The sequence below is a fragment of the Pollachius pollachius genome (assembly GCF_949987615.1).
Source record: "Pollachius pollachius genome assembly, chromosome: 17".
Lineage (NCBI taxonomy): Eukaryota > Metazoa > Chordata > Actinopteri > Gadiformes > Gadidae > Pollachius > Pollachius pollachius.
In genome coordinates, this window is record NC_136950.1 from 18,980,241 (window position 1) to 19,003,387 (window position 23,147).

The window sequence follows — 23,147 nt, forward strand, 5'->3', positions numbered from 1 at the left end:
ACACTCTGAGATTCCTATAGGAGAGGTCTGCATTATGTAATTGGGAGGGCATGTTTTATTCATGTACGGCTCGCAGGGCCTGCATTGTGCAGGAGCCTAGATATTGTATATTCTGGCCGGGTGCCGCTTTGAAACTCGTGTGTGTGTGTGTGTGTGTGTGTGTGTGTGTGTGTGCTTGGGAGATTGAGGAACCGTATTTTGCTCAATGAAAACAGATTGCCATTCACAAGACAAGATATGCGACTCGTGATGAAGTATTGTGATAATGCAGGCAGTGATTATAGACAGTGTGTCTCCTTAGTTATGGAGAATATGTGATGCAGGTTGCCATCATATAATAATAATAATAATAATAATAATAATAATGATAAATTGCAACATGTATATAGTGCTACCCAAAGCACTTTACATTGTGTGTGTGTGTGTGTGTGTGTGTGTGTGTGTGTGTGTGTGTGTGTGTGTGTGTGTGTGTGTGTGTGTGTGTGAGGTTATGACGTACCCCTCGTCCACTACCAGGGTGCAGCACCCACTGGGTGATGCACGGCCGCCAGTATGACCAGTATGCCCAGTAGACTTACCCCATACCGGCTGTCCCAGTGACGAGGTGATTGACGAGGAGACTGCCCAATCAGAGACTGGGGGACGATGGGGGGGGCCATGTTGGTACAGACACCGGGGTTAGCCCCCTACTCTAGTGGTGAATAGAGACACCGGGGTTAGCCCCCTACTCTAGTGGTGAGGGGAGACAATGGGGTTAGCCCCCTACTCTAGTGGTGAGGGGAGACACCGGGGTTAGCCCCCTACTCTAGTGGTGAATAGAGACACCGGGGTTAGCCCCCTACTCTAGTGGTGAGGGGAGACACCGGGGTTAGCCCCTACTCTAGTGGTGAATAGAGACACCGGGGTTAGCCCCTACTCTAGTGGTGAATAGAGACACCGGGGTTAGCCCCTACTCTAGTGGTGAATAGAGACACCGGGGTTAGCCCCTACTCTAGTGGTGAATAGAGACACCGGGGTTAGCCCCCTACTCTAGTGGTGAGGGGAGACACCGGGGTTAGCCCCCTACTCTAGTGGTGAATAGAGACACCGGGGTTAGCCCCTACTCTAGTGGTGAATAGAGACACCGGGGTTAGCCCCCTACTCTAGTGGTGAAGGGAGACAATGGGGTTAGCCCCCTACTCTAGTGGTGAGGGGAGACACCGGGGTTAGCCCCCTACTCTAGTGGTGAATAGAGACACCGGGGTTAGCCCCCTACTCTAGTGGTGAGGGGAGACAATGGGGTTAGCCCCCTACTCTAGTGGTGAGGGGAGACACCGGGGTTAGCCCCCTACTCTAGTGGTGAATAGAGACACCGGGGTTAGCCCCCTACTCTAGTGGTGAGGGGAGACAATGGGGTTAGCCCCCTACTCTAGTGGTGAGGGGAGACACCGGGGTTAGCCCCCTACTCTAGTGGTGAATAGAGACACCGGGGTTAGCCCCCTACTCTAGTGGTGAGGGGAGACACCGGGGTTAGCCCCTACTCTAGTGGTGAGTGCCCTGGGATCTCTAGTGACCACAGGGAGTCAGGATACAGGGATTGTCATCATGTAGGAACGGTGACACTTTGCCTGACATCAGTCATGTGACTCCTGTGATATCACACCTAGAAATGGAGTTGTGTTGTAAAATCTAACACATAGCCCCCTCTGACATCACACGTAGGCCCGGAGGGATGTAGCATCAAACGGTCTCCGTGACATCACAACTCGGTCCACGGATGTGTCGATCTAACATAGCTCCCTGTGACAGCAGAAGTCAGACGGCGATTCTTTCTAACATCGAAGGTTGCCTTTTGTGACTTCACAAGTAGGGGTTGCGTTGTAACGTCAGACATGACCCCTTGACATCAGGCCCCGGTCCAGAGATGAATTGTGTAACGTGGTCTGCTGGGACATCTGTATAGGACACGAGATGTGTTACGGCAGTCACATCCTGCTGTGACAGCACAAGGAGGAAGATGAGTGATATCATACGTATGCAAGAGATCTTCAGAGTGCTAGTGAACCCAAAATCATGTTTTTGTTTTAGATGTCTTATTTTGTCTCGTATCTTAGGCTTCAACATGGTCATCTATGCCATTTTGTCACTATTATCAAAATAACAGCATGATGAATGGTCTAAGATCTGGTTTTTGTCAGTCACCTCCAACCACCTTGTGAATGTCCACTCTGCTCCGACCTCAAGTCACAGTCTCTGTTTAACCAAGAGGCTAGGCTCACGCCACGAGGCTAGGCTCACGCCAAGAGGCTAGGCTCACACCACGAGGCTAGGCTCACGCCAAGAGGCTAGGCTCACACCAAGAGGCTAGACTAACGCCACAATGCTAACAGCAAGAGGCTGGGCTAACACATGAGGCGAGGCCATGCTAGCGACACAAGGCTAGGCTAACGCCACAGCTTGTGGATGTCTAAAGCTCAGATCGGCAGTAGAATAGGTTGACGGCTGCCTCCAAAAGAGAATTAAACTTGTCTGACAAATAAGGTGTAACACCATGATGTGTGACGCATTTCACATACAACATCGCTCACACTCAACGACGAGTACTGGCTTAAAAACATGAACACAAAGTTGACGTGGGTCGTAATCATGGAGACGACATCTCAGCCTCCGTTTTAAAACTCAGAGCCCAAAGCAATCGTTTTACTTTCATCGTGTTTGAAAGAGCGGAAACAGGGTTCACCCAGGCTTTAAAGGAACAAGCAAGAAGAACGTTGGGAATGCAAGGAATCAATCACTTTGAGGAGATCTGATTTGTTGCCCGACTGTACGGCCGCTTTGAGAAGCTCTGTGTTGGCAGTTTGTGAAGGACTGGACGGATAAACCACGTTGCGTCTGATGGGTACTTGGTGGAGAGCCAGCAGGGAGGCAATCGACATTTGGCACTGGTCTTGACGCTACACCAAATGTCAGGTCAAGCGAGCCACGCCATATACACCCTATACTGTAAGTGATGGATGTGCTAATAAGCTAATATTCAATGGAGCCGCATGAGGACGAGTTAGCCTTTGCTAACTAGCATCTCAGTATTCCTATGTAGCGTACGATGTTGTACTTTTGATCCATGGTTATATCTGTGCTCCAGCGTAGGCTCCTCCCACTATTTGACTTGATTTGATTTATTTCTGGAGCAAGACGCTGAAACAGTAATCCAAAGGATGACATGCAAAAGTAAAATACTTGTTTCCAGCATGGTCCTCGGTGTTACACACAAGAAACAAATAGAAAAGAATCAGACAAACACAGACAAAAAAAACACAAACAGTAATTAGGAGGGGGAAGAAGATATCACATAAAACATAAATAATTAAGAAACAAAACTGCTGTAAATACTTTCCAATTCATCATTAAGTTCCATTAAATCTGCTTGACCAATGCATGAGATGCCATCCTTGCCTCTATAGGGGGGGGGGGGCTGTGACATCACACATGAGTCTGAAGAGCCGTGACATCACGTGACGGCCGCCCACACCGGCCAGTGCGGTGAGCGTTATTCAGAGCGGAGGCCGCTCGCGGCGGAAGGTTTACAACGGGCTGAAGGAAGAGTCTAGAAAACAGGTCAGCGTTTAGCGAGCGGCGACGCTGTCAAGCCCACAAAGACGAGGGGGTGGATGACGACGACGACGCATTCACCGTGATGTTTACCTCAACGTTGCTGATATTTCATGTATTCTTCCCCAGACCCTTTAAACATTTGAACAGTTGATGGGCTGCTAGTAGTGGTAGTAAGCTGACAGGAAGTGACATCACAGCCCACAGGAAGCGATGTGTTCTTCAGGTCGTACAAATACCAACCAAGGGGGAACTTGTTTTTATTCAGCCGGTCGCGACCGGTTCCCGTCGGTTGTCGTGGCAGCAGAGAGAGACGACCGCCTGAGCAATGAATGGGTCGGGCCGGGGCGGTTGTCTCTATTAGCGGAGAAGCTAAACTGTGTGTGTGTGTGTGTGTGTGTGTGTGTGTGTGTGTGTGTGTGTGTGTGTGTGTGTGTGTGTGTGTGTGTGTCGTTTTGGGGACACAGTGAGGGGGTCTGGCATGGGTCTTGACAATCTGATAGACATGTGTCAGTATGGCCTTTTTGTGCGTGTGCATTTGTGCGTGTGTGTGCATGGGTTGGTTTGTGGGCGTATGTGTTAGTTTGACCTCAATTAAAAATACTGTAACAATGAGTTTGTTTGTCATGTGTGTGTGTGTGTGTGTGTGCGTGGTCAATGAAGGACATAGTTGGCAGTGTGTTTAGAAATAGCAGTTACCTCTGAGTCACATGGATTCATGTATATTATTAGTCATTAAAATGCGCTATAAGGTCCTGCTATGTATATTTATGCCTTCTGTTTGTTTTGTTTGGGTTATTGTCTAGGTCATAACTTATGGCCAAAATTCAACGAGCCCAAATGCATCAACAGAACCCAAAGCATCAAAATGTTAGCATTACTTATGCTACAACCTGAACGGTTTTACTTGCTTATTAACCTAAACGATGAATCCATATTGCCACTAACCGTCTAACCATCTCAGCGCTAATGTACGTCTCTAGCTTTATGTGTCCTCTGTTTTTATTGCAGTGCTCGGGTGTCATTCGGTACCGTAGTGTAGGATTCCAGCAGGGAGCCATTATGTACGTCTCCTCAGAAAGGAGATCTGATGTCGGTTGGGCCCTAAAGATGGCCGCCTTTATTAGATGAGCTAAAAGCCCTGAAGTGCAGAGCTCTCAGGCCAGATCTGCTTGCATGCGTTCAAGGCCATACTGGGAGTTAATCACCTTTTAACCACCAGAGTCTTTACGCATCTAGTGAACCAGCGGACAGATTGGCACACTGATGGGCCAATCAGAAAGCATCCAACCGCTTTACAGACCTCCACTAAGTCAGTTCAATATGTATTTTGATTTGTTTCTCATCAGAGGAAACTAAAATCAGCAGGGCCTCTGGGAAATGTAGTCTTTATCCAACAAATGGTACATCTGGTTAAGAATGAAAAACGACTTCATTCTGCCAATAAATAAAATGGCAACTTGAGTGGCGACTTCAGTGAGGGAATCTGGAGTCTGTTCCAGGTTTCCAGATTTACCGAACCCCATACTTACACATAAAAAGGACTTGGATAGCCCTGCCAATGTGTGTGTATAAGTAAATGTATTTTTCATGAGTGTTTGTGTGTGTGTGTGTGTGTGTGTGTGTTTTTGTGGGGGCGCGCATGATTGTGAGTGTTTTTGTGTGTGTGTGTGTATTTGTATGTGTGTATGTGTGTGTGTGTGTGTGTGTGTGTGTGTGTGTGTGCACAGAGCCAATGGATATGCCAGAGTCCAGACTAGTCTCTGCATTCTAGCCTGACCGCTCAGGGTCCAAAAGCATGACGAATGGCCCCGTACAGTGTGTCCCTTAGTGTGTGTGTGTGTGTGGGTTAGTGTGTTAGTGTGTGTGTTAATGTGTGTCTGTGTGTGTCCCTGGGTTAGTGTGTGTCCCTTGGTTAGGGTTTGTCACTGGGTTAGTCTGGGTAAGTGTGTGTCCCTGGGTTAGTGTGTGTCTGTGTGGGTCCCTGGGTTAGTGTGTGTCTGTGTGTCCCTGGGATAATGTGTGTATGTGTGGGTCCATGTTTCAGTGTGTGTGTTGTCTTCATTGTACTGCTGGAGGTAGATTTGGTTGCCATGGTGGCTTTCAGGGTAGATGTTTATGATCTTAAGATGAAAGAGAGAGAGAGAGAGAGAGAGAGAGAGAGAGAGAGAGAGAGAGAGAGAGAGAGAGAGAGAGAGAGAGAGAGAGAGAGAGAGAGAGAGAGAGAGAGAGAGAGAGAGAGAGAGAGAGAGAGAGAGAGAGAGAGAGAGACTATGACATTAATTGAGGAGGACCATATTGAAAACCGGTTGTGGTTGGAGAAATCAGGAGGGAATCTAAAACAACAGAAAATGCCACCAGAGAAATAGATCAAGTATCTATAAATAAATAAATACACTCACATGCACTTAGATACACAGGTGCTTACAGACACGCATGCACGCACACACATACATGCTACATGCACATACTACATATAGTACCCACATTCTACTTACTACATGCAGTACTCACATAGTACATGCAGTACTACATACAGTAATAAATACAGTACTCACATACTACATGTATTATGCATTCGTTCCTAATGAGAATGAATGCATGTACACTTAGTGTGTACGTGTGTGTGTGTTTGCAAGGCTGTGCGTGCACATACATACACACACGTGTGTTCATGTGTTACGTACATGCAAGTGTGTGCATGCGCTAATGTACATTTGCACTGAAAGATAGTTCATATATAATTCAAGGGCATGTCTCTCTCTCTCTCTCTCTCTCACTGACACACACACACACACACACACACACACACACACACACACACACACACACACACACACACACACACACACTGTACATGGGGGGCATTAGAGATTTTGCTTTACAGTTCTCGGTTCGTTCCATGCCGTCACACCCGCTAGAGAAGGGGGGGGGGGGGAGGGGGAGAGAGGGAGGAGGGGACAAAGATGGAGGGAGGGGAAAGAAGGATGAGAGAGAGTCAGAGAGAAGATGCGAGAAAGAGATAAAGAAGGAGAGAGAGTACTATTTGAGAGGAGAGTGAGAGGGCGAGAGAGAACAGGAGGGAGAACAGGAGGATGAAGAGGAGGAGACGACAAAGATGGAGGGAGGGGAAAGAAGGATGAGAGAGTCAGAGAGAAGAGGAGAGGGAGGGCGAGGAGAGAGAGATAAAGAAGGACGAGAGAGAGACCAATATGTGACAGGAGAGCGAGAAGGAGAGAGAGTGAGATGAGAAGGGGGGAGGGGGAGGAGGAGGAGGAGGAGGAGGAGGAGGGCTTGACAGGGATGACGGATGAGGAAGTGTTCAAGCAGAAGAGGGAGGAGAGAGAGCAGCGAAAGAGAGAGGGGCGAGGGGGGCCTGGGTGAACTGTTGTCGGTGTGCGTGGGGCCCCTCCAGTGCGTTCTCCAGGTGAGGGCTCCGGGGGCCCTGTGGCTGAACACGGACCCTCTGGGGGCCCCAGGAAGACAGAGAGTACCCCCCCCCCCCCGTCTCCCGGTCGGCCCCCATTGATTCTCTCAGCTGTGAGAGAGAGAGAGAGAGAGAGAGAGAGAGAGAGAGAGAGAGAGAGAGAGAGAGAGAGAGAGAGAGAGAGAGAGAGAGAGAGAGAGAGAGAGAGAGAGAGAGAGAGATATAGAGAGAGCGTGATAGGGGGAGGGGAGGGAGGAAGTAATGAGGGTGCCAGTTTAAGCTGGTATGCAGCACACCCTCCAGTCAGCACACCAGCACACACAATTACCTACTCCCTCTCGTTCTCTCGTTCTCTCGTTCTCTCGTTCTCTTGTTCTCTCGTTCTCTCTCTCGTTCTCTTGCTCCCTCCATCTCTCTCTCTCTCTCTCTCTCTCTCTCTCTCTCTCTCCGTCTCTATCTGGCTCTGACACTCACACATTGGTGAGCATCATTAGCCCAAATCTCACATCTGATGCTGGAAATCCAAGATGGCTGCCCGGGCCTTCTTCGGGAGGTTGGTTGCTAGGCAACTCCCTCCCTACTCTGCTGCGCCAAGAGTGGAAGATGGCGTCTCCCTATGGGCCCTTAGTGTGTGTGTGTGTGTGTGTGCGTGCGTGTGTGCGTGTGTGTGTGTGTGTAAGAGAGAAAATGTAAATGTTTGGTTATGTTGCAGTTAATCTGTGGGAAAGACTTTCGGCAATACGACACACACGCATACATGCAGACACACACACTTTCATATACACACACAGTCACACACTTTCACATGCACACACAGTCACACACTTTCACATGCACACACAGTCACACACTTTCACGTCCTCACACACTCCAGCGGCCCAGGAGAGCTGATGGAACCCAGATGTGCTGGTGGTTCTTCACACTCACGTTGTACAAGACATACATTACATCTACCTCTCTATCTGTCTCCATTCATCCACATACCTGCTGTCCACACACACACACACACACACACACACACACACACACACACACACACACACACTGTCTATCTCTTTCACACACTCTCTGTCTCTCTCTCACAAACACACACACAATGTCTCTCTCTCTCTCTCTCACACACACACACACACACACACACACACACTGTCTCTCTTTCACACACACTCTGTCTCTCTCTCTGTCTCTCTCTGTCTTTCTCTCTCTCACACACACTGTCTATCTCTTTCACACACTCTCTGTCTCTCTCTCACAAACACACACACAATGTCTCTCTCTCTCTCACACACACACACACACACACACACACACACACTGTCTCTCTTTCACACACACTCTGTCTCTCTCTCTGTCTCTCTCTGTCTTTCTCTCTTTCACACACACAGTCTGTCTCTCTCTCTCTTTCTCTCTTACTAACACACAGACACACACACACACCCTCCCTATTCAAAACAAAGGTAATCATTTGCAGAGCAGCATGATGGCATCATCCTATACTTCACCCCCTGACCCTCCTCCTCCTCCTGGCTCTCCTCCGGTCTCTCCTCAGAGTCTCTGCTCCCCTCTGGTCTCTCCCCAGAGTCTCTGCTCCCCTCCGGTCTCTCCTCAGAGTCTCTGCTCCCCTCTGGTCTCTCCTCAGTCTCTGCTGCTTGCTGGTCACTCCAACGTCTCTATGGAAATAAATGAGAATCGATAATTCGTGGAGGCCGGACGTGCAGTGGTTTAACGACGTCTAACGGACAAATCAGGAGATATTAGGCTAGTTTATCCCTGCTGAGAGAGCAAGCCCTCAAGGGCTGACTTGATTGACGTGTGTGTGTGTGTGTGTGTGTGTGTGTGTGTGTGTGTGTGTGTGTGTGTGTGTGTGTGTGTGTGTGTGTGTGTGTGTGTGTGTGTGTGCGCGCGCGTGTATTTGGCTGCATGTGTGTGTGTGTATGGCTGCATTTGTGTGTGTGCGTAAATGGCTGCGTGTGTGTGTATATGGCTGCGTGTGTGTGAGAGTTTGTGTATATGGCTGCGTGTGCGTTGCTGTGTTTTTGTGATAAGTACTGGCGGAAGGAGCAGTGGTTTCCATGGTTATATTCACACCTCCCTGCTTTTCAAATGTGAACATGAAATGACATCCAGAGTTTATGCACATATGTTCTGGTGCAAATATGCATGTAATACTATGTTTGAAAAAATAGGATTTTGTCCGTCTGGTTGGTTGGATGTGGCCTTCACCGGGCCCTATTGGAGGAGGGGAGTCATGCTGTGATGTGATTGGTTGGAACGTGTTTGACTATGTATCTGCTCTAGAGCAAGACATACTGTCTGGATTCAGGTGTAAAAGGAAATCAATGAACGGCATTCTTTGCCATGCATCGTTAAAACTGTGAATAATCAGACATCAGAATTACAGTAGATGGAAAGATGGATTTCCTTTCGGGAATTAGCAAAGTGCTATCTTATCTTGACACATCTACCCAAGGGGGCGGCATGTATTTCAGGAGGTGGAGCCAGTTGGCTGATAACTGGAAGGTTGCTAGTTTGAATGTCGAAGTGCCCCTTAGCAAGGCACCTCACCCTGACTGCTCCTGACGAGCCGGCTGTCAGCGTGCATGTTTGACTCCGCCGTCGGTGTGTGAATGTGTGCATGAATGGGTGAATGTTAGGCAATGTTGTGAAGCGCTTTGAGTTGCCACTGGTTAGGAAAGCGCTGTATAAATGCAATCCACTTACCATCTACAGCTAAGCGCTACGGCTAGCTGTGTGAGCTAACAGCCTGTGTTTCAGGTCACAGTGTTTACAGCGGGGATATATGGAGAGACCAGCTGAGAGAGACCTACCTCCCCACCCCAGCTGGGTGGGGAGGTAGACTGGAGAGTCTAAATATATGATGTGTTTTTTTAGGACATTCAACATGTCATCAACATGTCTCTCTCTCTCGCTCTCTCTCTTTACCTTCGCCGCTTTCAATCTCAATGCTGTTTAGCTCTCGGACACTGCTCTCTCTCTCTCTCTCTCTCTCTCTCTCTCTCTCTCTCTCTCTCTCTCTCTCTCTCTCTGTCACTCTGACTCTTTCTCTCTTTCTACGTTGCTATCACTATCTCTGTCTGTCAGTCAGACTGTCTGACTGTCACAGTCAATCAGTGTTTCTCTCTCACTGACACTCTATTCCTCTCTTTCCGACAAACACTGAAATGAACACACCCTCTCTCACCCTGTCTCACCCTCTCTCTCCCTCTCTTCCTTTCACTCTCATTCTGTCTGTCTCTCTGTCAGACACACAGGCACACCCACACAGACACTCCCTCTCTCACAAACTCTCACCCTCTCTCGCCCTCTCTTGCCCTCTCTCACCCTCTCTCCCCCTCTCTCACCCTCTCTCCCCCTCTCTCACCCTGTCTCACCCTCTCTCACCCTCTCTCACCCTCTCTCACCCTCTCGCCCTGTCTCCCCCTCTCTAACCCTCTCTCCCCCTCTCTCCCCCTCTCCCTCTCTCTCCCCCTCTCACCCTCTCTCCCCCTCTCTCCCCCTCTCCCCCTCTCTCGCCCTCTCTCCCCCTCTCTCACCCTCTCTTCCCCTCTCTCCCCCCTCTCTTCCCCCTCTCTCCCCCCTCTCTCCCCCTCTCGCCCTCTCTCCCCCTCTCTTCCCCCTCTCCCCCTCTCTCCCCCTCTCTCGCACTGTCTCCCCCTCTCTCCCCCTCTCTCCCCCTCTATCGCCCTGTCTCCCCCTCTCTCCCCCTCTCTCGCCCTGTCTCCCCCTCTCTCCCCCTCTCTCACCCTCTCTCCCCCTCTCTCCCCCCTCTCTCCCCCTCTCTCCCCCTTTCTCCCCCTCTCTCCCCCTCTCTCCCTCTCTCTCCCTCTCTCACCCTCTCTCCCCCTCTCTCGCCCTGTCTCCCCCTCTCTCGCCCTGTCTCACCCTCTCTCCCCTCTCTCTCTTGCAGGGGACATCACTCAGAAGGGTTATGAGAAGAAGAGGTCCAAACTGATCAGGGCGTTTGTTCCGCATGCTGGAGGTAACCTAGCAACCTCTGACCACCCCCCCCCCCCCCCCCCCCCCCCCCCCCCGCTCCGCCCCTCCCAACTGTCTACTTAGCTCCTCCCCCACGGCCCTGACGGGGCCAGCTTGCTCGCGGGTGGAGTAGTGGAGGGCGATGCGTCGCTCCGTACGCTATGAGCTGGAGTTGGTCGGACCCGCGGTGTCCTGTCGCAAGTCTTTGTTTTCCTTCTCTCTCTCTCTCTCTGTTTCTGTCTCTCTACCGTTTCCTACTCTCTCTCCAGGTCTCTGTTTCTCTGGATCTCTTTGTCTCTCGCTCCTCTCCCTCCAAGTCTCTCTCGGCCACTCTCTCTCTCTTTCTCTGTCTCTGTCTCTGTCTCTCTCTCCTTCTGTGTCTCTTTCTCTCTCTGTCTATGTCTCTCTACCCTTTCCTTCTCTCTCTTCTTCTGTGACTATGTCTCTCTACCCTCCATCTCTCTCTCTCTCCTTCTGTGTCTCTTTTTACCCTCTCTCTCTCTCTCGCTCTCTCTCTCTCTCCTTCTGTGTCTATGTCTCTCTACCCTTTCCTCTCTCTCTCCTTGTTTGTCTCTGTCTGTCTACCCTTTCCTCTCTCTCTCCTTCTTTGTCTCTGTCTCTCTACCCTTTCCTCTCTGTCTCTCCTTCTGTGTCTCTCTCTCTGTACCCTCCGTGTCTCTCTCTCTCCTTCTGTGTCTATGTCTTTCTATTCTCCATCTCTCTCTCTCTCTCCTTCTGTGTCTGTCTCTCTACCCTCCATCTCTCTCTCTCCTTCTGTGTCTATGTCTCTCTTCCCTTTCCTTCTCTCTCTCCTTCTGTGTCTCTCTCTCTCTACCCTCCGTCTCTCTCTCTCTCTCTCCTTCTGTGTCTATGTCTTTCTATCCTCCATCTCTCTCTCCTTCTGTGTCTATGTCTCTCTACCCTTTCCTTCTCTCTCTCCTTCGGCGTCTATGTCTCTCTACCCTTTCCTTCTCTCTCTCCTTCGGTGTCTATGTCTCTCTACCCTTTCCCTCTCTCTCTCCTTCGGTGTCTATGTCTCTCTCCCCTGCCTGTGCTCTCTGGAGCTCCATGTTGGGTGCTGGGTTCAGAGCCGTCCTACCAGACCTCAGCCTGAGCCTGTTCTTCTCCTGTCTGTCGCACACTGACTGTCCCGCCCACCTTTCCTCTGAGCATGACTAGAGGGACAGCTAGCTGAACCAATCACACGTCGCCATTCACTGGAACTCATTTTTGATCTACCAAAATGAAATCATCTCCATTTCCATGCCTGAGTTTGACCTTTTCGATGTGTCTATATTATCCGCGTCTACCGCATCTGTGCTTATGTGTGTTCCTGTCTGTGTGTCTCTGGTGTGTGTGTGTGTGTGTGTGTGTGTGTGTGTGTGTTTGTGTGTGTATTTCTGGTTTGGTGTTCGTCTTTGTTTTGTATGCATACGTGTGCCTATATGCATATATGTGTGTGTGTGTGTGTGTGTGTGTGTGTGTGTGTGTGTGTGTGTGTGTGTGTGTATATCTGGTGTGGTGTGCGTCTGGGTTTTGTGTGTGTGCTTGTGTGTGCATGTGCGTGTGTGTGTGTGTGTGTGCGTGTGTGTGCGTGCTCTCTCTGTAGGGATGGAGGGCCCCATGTCCCACCGGACCCCCCTCGGACCCCCCTCTGCGGCCCGTTTCCATCGGCGACGGACCTCGGGGGCCAGAGATGAGCGTTACCGATCAGGTACCGACGCTGGTGGCCCCATGATCATCATCTTTATGCTGAAGGTTTTGAATGCAAGCTAAAATATGTTTTAAATTTGTACGATCTTTCAATTCAGCATTCAATTCAGGGATATATTGACTATACGCTTCGAGAGGCCTGATCTGGCGGTTGAGAAATCGTACCCGAGTTTGCGACTTGGGACTCGGGGTCAACCTGCCGTTTTATGAAACCTGGAAACCCGATGTTTCCTCGTTGGAAGGCGGAATTTCCGACCTCAGAGTTGTTATTACCCAACCAGAGGAGATTCCAGAACCACAAAGAGCTCCGCGTCTGGAATGTTTGGCGCTCAGAGCTCAGTCGCAACAATTGCAAGAGGCGAATGCTTGCATGAGGACCCTGAGATATAAAGCTCTGAGGCCGTCTGCTACGATCAGCGATGGGAAGCACCTCTGGGGCTGTGAGATACGGGGGCGGGGGGATTCGCGCTTACTTGACGCCTGGAGTTGGAATCTGGCAGCCCAACATCAAAACATAAACATCAGGGAGTACGTCTCAGGCACTTGGTACTTGGCAACGAGTGAGAAATGATGAGTGTCGCGGTGATGTTTCAAGGTGTGACATTGTTGTAATCAGTCAGTGTTGTGGTCGCTCGCCTTGTTTAAATAGCAGGGTAGGTATGGCAATACCCACAATATGGTTTTAAACCAAAATGGGATTCGACCAGTCAAATCAACCGAATCCAGTCCCTAGCCAGCATCTAGGTGGCTCCCCTCATGCAAAAAACAATTAGCTTGCCACATTTACTCATACATGATGGCACAATTCTTAGTACACTTATTGGTTTGAATGTACAAAGAACCTTTAAATGTATGTACAACGTTTTTTAGCTTCAGGTGCTAGGGTAAGAGATGGTTCAGTTGAGGTATAAGCTCAGAGGTGGTCAAGTTTACCCAAGGGTTCAGAACTGGGTCAAATGATGGGGAAAGCGATGCATCATGGGAAATGGCCAAAGGGAAGGTTCATCTGGTTACACCCCTGCTTTAAGGCTCCTCCAACTTTAGTCTTTCTTCTTCCCTCCAAATGGAAATCATGGGTTTGGAATATTGAAAGACATTGATGATATCCCAAATCCCAAATAAGCACATGTACTTATTATATATGCATCATCCCTGCAGATGGAGAACAAGAAACAATAAAATCAGTCTCTTTCCCTCTGTAACTCTCTCTCGCGTTCTCTCTCCCCCTTTTCTTTATCCCTTCTCTCTCTCTCTCTCTCTCTCTCTCTCTCTCTCTCTCTCTCTCTCTGTCTCTCTCTCTCCCCCCCCCCCCCCCCCAGATGTTCACACAGAGGCGGTCCAGGCCGTTTTGGCGCGCCACGTAGAGAGGAAAGTTGCCGTGCCGATGCCATCCAAACGCCGCTCGCTAGTAGTTCAGACGTCTATGGATGCCTACACACCCCCAGGTGAGATACACACACACAAACACACGCGCACAAACAAATACCCACACACCCACACACAAATTGAGACACAGACACACAGACAAATAGACACACTGACACTCCCACCCACAGACACACTCACACACACAGACAGACCGACAGACACACACAAATAAACACGTACACACAAACAGACACAGACACACACACACAAATACACACACACAAACACAGAAACACACACACACACAAATAGACACAAACACTTATATATAGACACAGGCAGACACACACCCACACACACACACACACACACACACACACACGTGCAAACGCATACGCGCAGACAGATGCTTCAGTCAAGAGCGCATTACCAATCGGTCTGAACGCGGTGGTTAGAGAGGGCAGACCCTTCTTTATGACTGACATTAGGAGGCAGCAGACAGTGCAGACCGGGCTACGGCCGGCCAGGGGAGCCTATAAATACACTCCAACACTGCTCTGTGACCCTGCGGTGATCTGAGAGGCTGCTCCGCTCAGCACAGGGAAGGGGACATTTAGAGACACACACACGCGCTGATGGAGAGACACGTACACATGCACGCGTGCAGAGACGCACAGCGCACACCTAGACGCACCCACAAACGCACACATGCACAGGCACACACAGACAAACACACACAGACAAAGGCACACAAACACAGAAATGAACAAGCATACACACGAACACACACGCAGACACGCACACAAACAAACAAAGGTTGACACACACACACATCCACGTAGACGATTAGATAATAATCAAGTGCATACCCATGTGCTCACATTAACACATGACAAACACACACATAGATGCACAAATATGGACACACACACACACACACACACACACACACGCTCACCCAGGTTTGGGTTTTGATCGGAGGTTGTTTACCTCCTCCCACCCCTAGCCCCCCGTCAGGGTTACCTCTTAAATCTCAGCAGTGATCAGCGGGCTTCGGATTTCCTGTTCCCCCCCAGAAAGCAGCTCAATACCCTGCTAAGGCATGACCGCCGACGGCCTGAGAACACTGCAGCACCTGCCGGCGGCCGGATGGATCGCGTCGATCCATCGACTCGGCCCTAATTAGGTCGGCCTTTTCGTACTGCGCCGGGTTTCTCTCGGCCTCTGGTTTTCGAGCCAAGATCTTTTCCGCAGGAATCCAATCTGATTGGATAATGATAGCAGGACGCCTGTCCGGGTAGCCCTGCTGTAGGCCCTGGCTATAAATATAGAGGGAGAGCTGTTGGAGTACAGCGGGGGGTTTCTAGTGTAGCCTGCACTGCTGACCTGCTGAGGTTTGACAAGAGGTACCGGCTAGTACATACTATACTGATGTTATATATACTAACAATAAACCTTTATCTTATGTATATCATGTTTAGTTTGGGTGTGGTGTTTACCTAGTGGTTCTACAACTATACATGTAGGTATGTGTTGAGCGAATTGAATTCATGGTTTTGGAATATGTACAGAAGCTTGTTTCTGTTTTATTAACCCTGTAATGATTTAACTATAAATCCACTTCACATATTGCAATGGCTGTTGAACAGCGTTGAATAATATAAACTACTCTTTAATTATTATTGTTAGATTATTATTGACGTACAGCTAAATATTGCATTGTGATTTATTTATTTTATGAATATCCCTAATCATACTGTAGTTGTGTGTTAGATGATCACGTTTCATTAATGCATATCTCAAATCACACTAGTTGTGTGTTCGATTATAGCGTTTTGTTAATGAATATCTCTAATCTTGCCCACACCGCAATGTATAGAACTGTAGATGTGTTGAATAGTCGTGTTCCTTTAACGGATATCTCTAATCACACTGTAGTTGTGTGTTTCATCAATGAATATCTCTAATCATGCTCACACTGTAGTTGTGTGTTTCGTAAAAGTTTATCTCTAATCACACTGTAGTTGTGTTAGTTTATCGTGGTTCGTTCCTGACTGTCTCTGATGCTCTCGCTGCAGTTGTGTTAGTTTATCGTGTTCCGTTCATGATTGTCTCTGATGCTCACACTGTAGTTGTGTTAGTTTATCGTGGTTCGTTCATGATTGTCTCTGATGCTCACACTGTAGTTGTGTTAGTTTATCGTGGTTTGTTCCTGATTGTCTCTGATGCTCTCACTGTAGTTGTGTTAGTTTATCGTGGTTCGTTCCTGATTGTCTCTGATGCTCTCACTGTAGTTGTGTTAGTTTATCGTGGTTCGTTCCTAATTGTCTCTGATGCTCTCACTGTAGTTGTGTTAGTTTATCGTGGTTCGTTCCTGATTGTCTCTGATGCTCACACTGTAGTTGTGTTAGTTTATCGTGGTTCGTTCCTGATTGTCTCTGATGCTCTCACTGTAGTTGTGTTAGTTTATCGTGGTTTGTTCATGACTGTCTCTGATGCTCACGCTGTAGTTGTGTTAGTTTATCGTGGTTCGTTCATGACTGTCTCTGATGCTCTCGCTGTAGTTGTGTTAGTTTATCGTGGTTCGTTCCTGACTGTCTCTGATGCTCTCGCTGTAGTTGTGTTAGTTTATCGTGTTCCGTTCATGATTGTCTCTGATGCTCACACTGTAGTTGTGTTAGTTTATCGTGGTTCGTTCATGATTGTCTCTGATGCTCACACTGTAGTTGTGTTAGTTTATCGTGGTTTGTTCCTGATTGTCTCTGATGCTCTCACTGTAGTTGTGTTAGTTTATCGTGGTTCGTTCCTGATTGTCTCTGATGCTCTCACTGTAGTTGTGTTAGTTTATCGTGGTTCGTTCCTAATTGTCTCTGATGCTCTCACTGTAGTTGTGTTAGTTTATCGTGGTTCGTTCCTGATTGTCTCTGATGCTCACACTGTAGTTGTGTTAGTTTATCGTGGTTCGTTCCTGATTGTCTCTGATGCTCTCACTGTAGTTGTGTTAGTTTATCGTGGTTTGTTCATGACTGTCTCTGATGCTCACGCTGTAGTTGTGTTAGTTTATCGTGGTTCGTTCCTGATTGTCTCTGATGCTCTCGCTGTAGTTGTGTTAGTTTATCGTGGTTCGTTCATGACTGTCTCTGATGCTCACACTGTAGTTGTGTTAGTTTATTGTGGTTTGTTCATGACTGTCTCTGATGCTCACACTGTAGTTGTGTTAGTTTATCGTGGTTCGTTCCTGATTGTCTCTAATGCTCGTACTGCTGTTGTGTTAGTTTATCGTGGTTTGTTTCTGATTGTCTCTGATGCTCTCACTGTAGTTGTGTTAGTTAATCGTGGTTCGTTCCTGATTGTCTCTGATGCTCTCACTGTAGTTGTGTTAGTTTATCGTGGTTCGTTCATGACTGTCTCTGATGCTCTCACTGTAGTTGTGTTAGTTTATCGTGGTTCGTTCATGACTGTCTCTGATGCTCTCACTGTAGTTGTGTTAGTTTATCGTGGTTCGTTCATGACTGTCTCTGATGCTCTCACTGTAGTTGTGTTAGTTTATCGTGGTTCGTTCATGATTGTCTCTAATGCTCACACTGTAGTTGTGTTAGTTTATCGTGGTTCATTCCTGATTGTCTCTAATGCTCACACTGTAGTTGTGTTAGTTTATCGTGGTTTGTTCATGATTGTCTCTGATGCTCACACTGTAGTTGTGTTAGTTTATCGTGGTTCGTTCATGGCTGTCTCTGATGCTCTCACTGTAGTTGTGTTAGTTTATCGTGGTTCGTTCCTGATTGTCTCTGATGCTCACACTGCTGTTGTGTTAGTTTATCGTGGTTCGTTCCTGATTGTCTCTGATGCTCTCACTGTAGTTGTGTTAGTTTATCGTGGTTCGTTCATGATTGTCTCTGATGCTCTCACTGTAGTTGTGTTAGTTTACCGTGGTTCGTTCATGATTGTCTCTGATGCTCACACAGTAGTTGTGTTAGTTTATCGTGGTTCGTTCCTGATTGTCTCTGATGCTCTCACTGCTGTTGTGTTGTCGTGCCTCGCTGACCCCCTACTGACCTCCACTGACTCTCACTAGGACTGTCCCCCCTGTGCTCAGACTCCTCGTCGGGCTCCGAGGGGGAGGAGGAGGAGGAGGAGGAGGAGGGGGGCCGACCCGGCGACGACATGCACGGGATGGAGCACTGGCTGACGCGCCCCGCCCAGTTAGGCCCCGCCCACCTGTGCTCCACCTCCTCCTCCTCCTCGTCCACGCAGAGCGGGGGCAGCGGCAACGCCGGGCGGCTGGCCGACTCGCTGGCGCACGCCCACATCTCCCACCCGCACCTGTCGCACACGCACCTGTCTCACCCCCACCTGTCGCACCCCCACCTCTCCCACGCCCACCTGAGCCAGTCGCTGCACCAGCAGAGCCATCTGTCCCAGTCCCACCACGGTAAGTGTGTGGTTGCGTGTGTGTGGTTGCGCGTGTGTGTGGTTGCGTGTGTGTGTGTGTGTGTGTGTGTGTGTGTGTGTCTGGCGTGTCAGAGAATGGGGTAAGACAGTTATGATGTATATTGAATGATACTGATCATCTGTGTAGGTGAAAGAAATGTAATAACAGTTTGACGTTTTTCCTGTTTTATCACTTATTCAATATTCAAAATTGGCCTTAGATATTTTTTTATGAACTCTATCCATTTATAATATCCTGAGAATGCAGTTTAACGCCTTCAGCAAAATTGCTGATACGAGAATTAATGTGCATTTGTGTGTGTGTGTGTGTGTGTGTGACTTTGCCTATATATGTGTGTCTGGTGTGTGTGTGTGTGTGTGGGTGTGTGTGTGTCTTTGTCTGTATGTGTGTGTCTCTGTGTGTGTGTGTGTGTGTGTCTTTGTCTGTATGTGTGTTTCTGTGTGTGTGTGTGTTTCTTTGCCTGTATATGTGTGTCTCTGCGTGTGTGTATGTGTCTCTGTGTGTGTGTGTGTGTGTCTTTGTCTGTATGTGTGTGTCTCTGTGTGTGTGTGCCTGCGTGTGTGTGTGTCTCTGTGTGTGTGTGTGTGTGTGTCTTTGTCTGTATGTGTGTTTCTGTGTGTGTGTGTGTTTCTTTGCCTGTATATGTGTGTCTCTGCGTGTGTGTATGTGTCTCTGTGTGTGTGTGTGTGTGTCTGTGGTTGTGTGTGTGTGCGTGTGTGCGTGTGTGTGTGTCCAGGTATCGGCCACCTCTCTCTGAAGAGGAAGGGGGCTCTGAGCGTAGCGGAAAACGGGGGTTCCCTGAGACGCTCCTGTGAGTTCGGCTCCGACATGCTGTGGCCCCCCCCTCTGGAGTCAGACGGTAGGTCAAAACAAACGCACGCCCGGCCGCCCTCACTACGCCGCACACACACACACACACACACCTGTCTGCCAACACCAGCAGCCAATAGGAATATAGTTCATGAGTCTCAAGTATCGGCTTGCTTCAAGTGTTAGTGTCCCAACCCATAAAACAGATTGACTAACTTCTAATTTACTAATTAGCCAATTAACCAATTAACAATTAGACCGACTAAGTGAACCCAATCATTTCTGAACACATGAACCCACTTAACCAATTAACAATTAAGACCAACCCGTTGGCAAGCGGGCCAATTAACCAATTGACAATTAGACAGACTAACCAAGTGATCCCAATAATTTCTTACCACATCAACCCGCTTAACCCTCAACCCACTTAACCAATTAACCATTAAGACCAACCCCGTTAACAAGCGGACCGATTAGCCCGTTCCCCGTTCATATCACTCATCCCACCGATGCTAAACAGTCTCTCTCTTGTGTCTCCTCCACTCCTCCCCCCCTCGGCCGTCTGTCTGTCCCTCTGCGCGCCTCCTCTCCGACCCCCCCCCCCTCTTCCAGAGAAACACTCCCGCCCTCCAGATGTGACTCGTTACTCCTCTCACTCCTCTCACTCCCACACAGAGCGCCATCACATGGCCAACATGGGAACCATCGCCCGCAACACCCAGAAGTACGGCAACGCCGAGCGCATGGAGACGGGCGACGGTAAGCGCCTCGTTCGGCAGGAGACGAAAGGCCCCGGTTCGATTCCCGGCGTTCAATTAATTGTTGTGTGCGTGCCCTAGATGGCAGTTGTCCAACCCCTGTTCATTGTTCATTTGTCTGTGTCTGTGTGTCTCTGTGTGTGTTTGTGTGGCTGTGTGTGTGTGTGTGTGTGTTTGAGCATTTGTGTGTGTATGTTTGTGTTTTTATTTATGTGTGCGTGTGTGCATGTGTGCGTGTCTGCATGTGTGCGTGCGACTGTGTTTGTGTGCATGTTTGTTTTTATTTGTGTGTGCGTGTGTGCATGTGTTTGTTTACGTGTATGTGTGTATACGTCGTCCTGTGCGTGTGTGTGTGCATGTGTGTATGTGCATGCATGCGTGTGGGTGCGTGTGTGTCTGTGTGTGTGTGTGTGTGTGTGTGTGTGTGTGTGTGTGTGTGTGCGTGCATGCAGGTGTGCCGGTCAGCAGTCGTGTGTCGGCTAAGATCCAGCAGCTGGTGAACACCCTGAAGCAGCCTCGCAGACCCCCGCTGCGGGAGTTCTTTGTGGACGACTTCGATGAACTCCTAGAAGGTAGATCGCTCTCTCTCTATCTCCCTGTCTCTCTCTCTGTCTCTCTGTGTGTCTCTCTCTCTCTGTCTTTCTCTCTCTGTCTCTCTCTCTCTCCCTCTCCCTCTCTCTGTCTCTCTGTGTGTCTTTCTCTCTCTCTCTCTGTGTCTCTCTCTCTCTCTGTGTCTGTTTCTCTCTCTCTGTGTCTCTCTCCCTCTCCCTCTCTCTCTCTCTCTCTCTCTCTCTCTCTCTCTCTCTCTGTGTCTCTCACTCACTCCCTCACACGTATGCCCGTGAAGTTTAAACAAGGATATTGCAAAATAAATAGATAAAATTAGAGACGATGAGAAAACAGTTGAGGGTGTCTGTCTCTCTTTCTGTCTCCATATCTCCGTTCATCCTGCTGTCTGTTTGTCTGTACCCCTGAAATTTCTGTCTCTCTTTCCGTCTCTATATCTCTCTGTCTCTCTATCTCTTTCTGTCTATATCTCTGTCTGTGTCTCTCTACCCCTGGTGTGTCTGTATCTGTCTCTCTTTCTGCCTCTCTTTTGGTTTATATCTCTCAGTCTGTGTGTCTGTACCCCTGATGTGTCTGTCTATGTCTCTACCCTCGCCTTTAATTAATGTTGTATGTATCTATCTTTATACCATCGATCCCCTTGCTCTTGTGTGTTCCTTTGTCTGTCCGTCTGTCCTTCCGCTAGCCTCTTCTCCCCTCCATCTCTCCCTCCTTCCCGCCGTCCATCTGTCTCTCCTTCTGCTCGTACTTCCTGCTCCTCTCTGTTCTCCACCTCTCCGTGTCTGCTCGTCTGAATCACTCCACGCCGAGGCTAGCTGGGCTCACCAATGTTCAGAGAGAGCGGTCGGTTTCTCCAAATGGCCGCCCATGTGTTCTTCACGCTGGTGCTAGAAATAAGTGTGAGGAAACCACGGCGGCGGCTCGGCGCTCAGGAAGCGGTCAGCGAGCCGTTCTGTCGGTCAACGGGAGACTGAAGGAGACCACAGGAGAATGAACCGCCTCGCACTCCGCTGACGGGCCGCTCGTTAAAACGTTCCCCGCCGACCGACGATGCTGATCTGCTCTCTCCTCGTTTAGTGTTTCCACTGCATCGCAATTAGATCAGATAAAAGTCGATGGGGATTATTTTTCCTCTGGAGCCAAATCGGTAGCGTTTTAGATCTGTTCTCGAGTTCGAGTGCACTTCTTCAACTCTGTGCAAACGGCAACATTTGTTGTTGTTCTTTGATGACGGTTATATTTGCGTCAGTGTGACGGTTGATACATGATATTCAAACAAAATAAATGTGATGCCGCGACATCGGTTCATGAATCCGACTTGTTTTGACCGACGAGTTCAAGAGAGTTGGGCGGCATCTGGCTCAGGAGGTAGAGCGGGTTGGCTGGGAACCAGAAGGTTGCTAGTTTGAGTGTCGAGGTGTCCCTGAGCGAGACGCCTCGCCCTGACTGCTCCCGACGAGCCGTCTGTCGCCCTTGGTGGCCGACAGCGCCGATCGCTGTGTGAACGTAGGCATGAGGGGGGAATGTGAGGCCGTATCGTGGAGCGCTCTGTGTGGCCACTGGTTAGAAAAGCGCTAAATACAGTCCATTCATTCACCGTTGTGTTTATGTGAGTTGAGTCCATCAAAGGAGGCTAACCTTTTGTGTTTCCTCCACTTGTGTCTCCAGTCCAGCAGCCCGACCCTAAGATGCCACGCCCCGAGGGGGCGGAAATGATGCCGGTCCGGGGCGAGGCGCTGGGCGTGGTCACCAACTGGCCCCCCTCCCTGGAGGCGGCCCTCCAGCGCTGGGGGACCATCTCCCCCAAAGCCCCCTGCCTCACCAGTCTGGACACGGCCGGGAAGCCCCTCTACGTGCTCACCTACGGTGAGGACACGCCCCTCACCTGGCTACCGTTAGCCACCTAGCTAGTGGTAGCATACCTGGCTAGTGTTAGCTTACATGGCTAGTGGTAGCATTCCTGGCTAGTGGTAGCATACCTGGCTAGTGTTAGCTTACATGGCTAGTGGTAGCATACCTGGCTAGTGGTAGCATACCTGGCTAGTGTTAGCTTACATGGCTAGTGGTAGCATTCCTGGCTAGTGGTAGCATACCTGGCTAGTGTTAGCTTACATGGCTAGTGGTAGCATACCTGGCTAGTGGTAGCATACCTGGCTAGTGTTAGCTTACATGGCTAGTGGTAGCATTCCTGGCTAGTGGTAGCATACCTGGCTAGTGGTAGCTTACATGGCTAGTGGTAGCATACCTGGCTAGTGGTAGCTTACATGGCTAGTGGTAGCATACCTGGCTAGTACTAGCATTCTTGGCTAGTGGTAGCACACCTGTCTTGAGATACACAATCCTAGCTATTGGTAGTCCCCACTTGGCTTGTGGTACCATAGCTTGCTAGTGGTAGCATATCCGGCTAGTGCTCACAATCACCTGGCTAGTGGTGGCATACATTGCTAGTGGTAGCCATCACCTGGCT

The 23,147-nt window shown here is 49.3% G+C and overlaps 1 protein-coding gene across 1 annotated transcript in view; it reads left to right on the top strand.

The window, feature by feature from the left end:
• The window catches only part of LOC307088705 (disco-interacting protein 2 homolog C-like), a gene marked incomplete at its 5' end in the record, with an annotated part of 46,993 nt that overhangs the window by 973 nt on the left and 22,873 nt on the right, over positions 1-23,147 (top strand). Inside the window, 8 exons of the mRNA XM_079754657.1 lie at positions 10,944-11,015; positions 12,621-12,725; positions 14,044-14,169; positions 18,168-18,524; positions 19,282-19,404; positions 20,031-20,114; positions 20,566-20,685; positions 22,349-22,546. Coding sequence (XP_079610783.1) covers positions 10,944-11,015; positions 12,621-12,725; positions 14,044-14,169; positions 18,168-18,524; positions 19,282-19,404; positions 20,031-20,114; positions 20,566-20,685; positions 22,349-22,546 — 1,185 coding nt within the window. The remainder of the gene's footprint in view (positions 1-10,943; positions 11,016-12,620; positions 12,726-14,043; positions 14,170-18,167; positions 18,525-19,281; positions 19,405-20,030; positions 20,115-20,565; positions 20,686-22,348; positions 22,547-23,147) is intronic.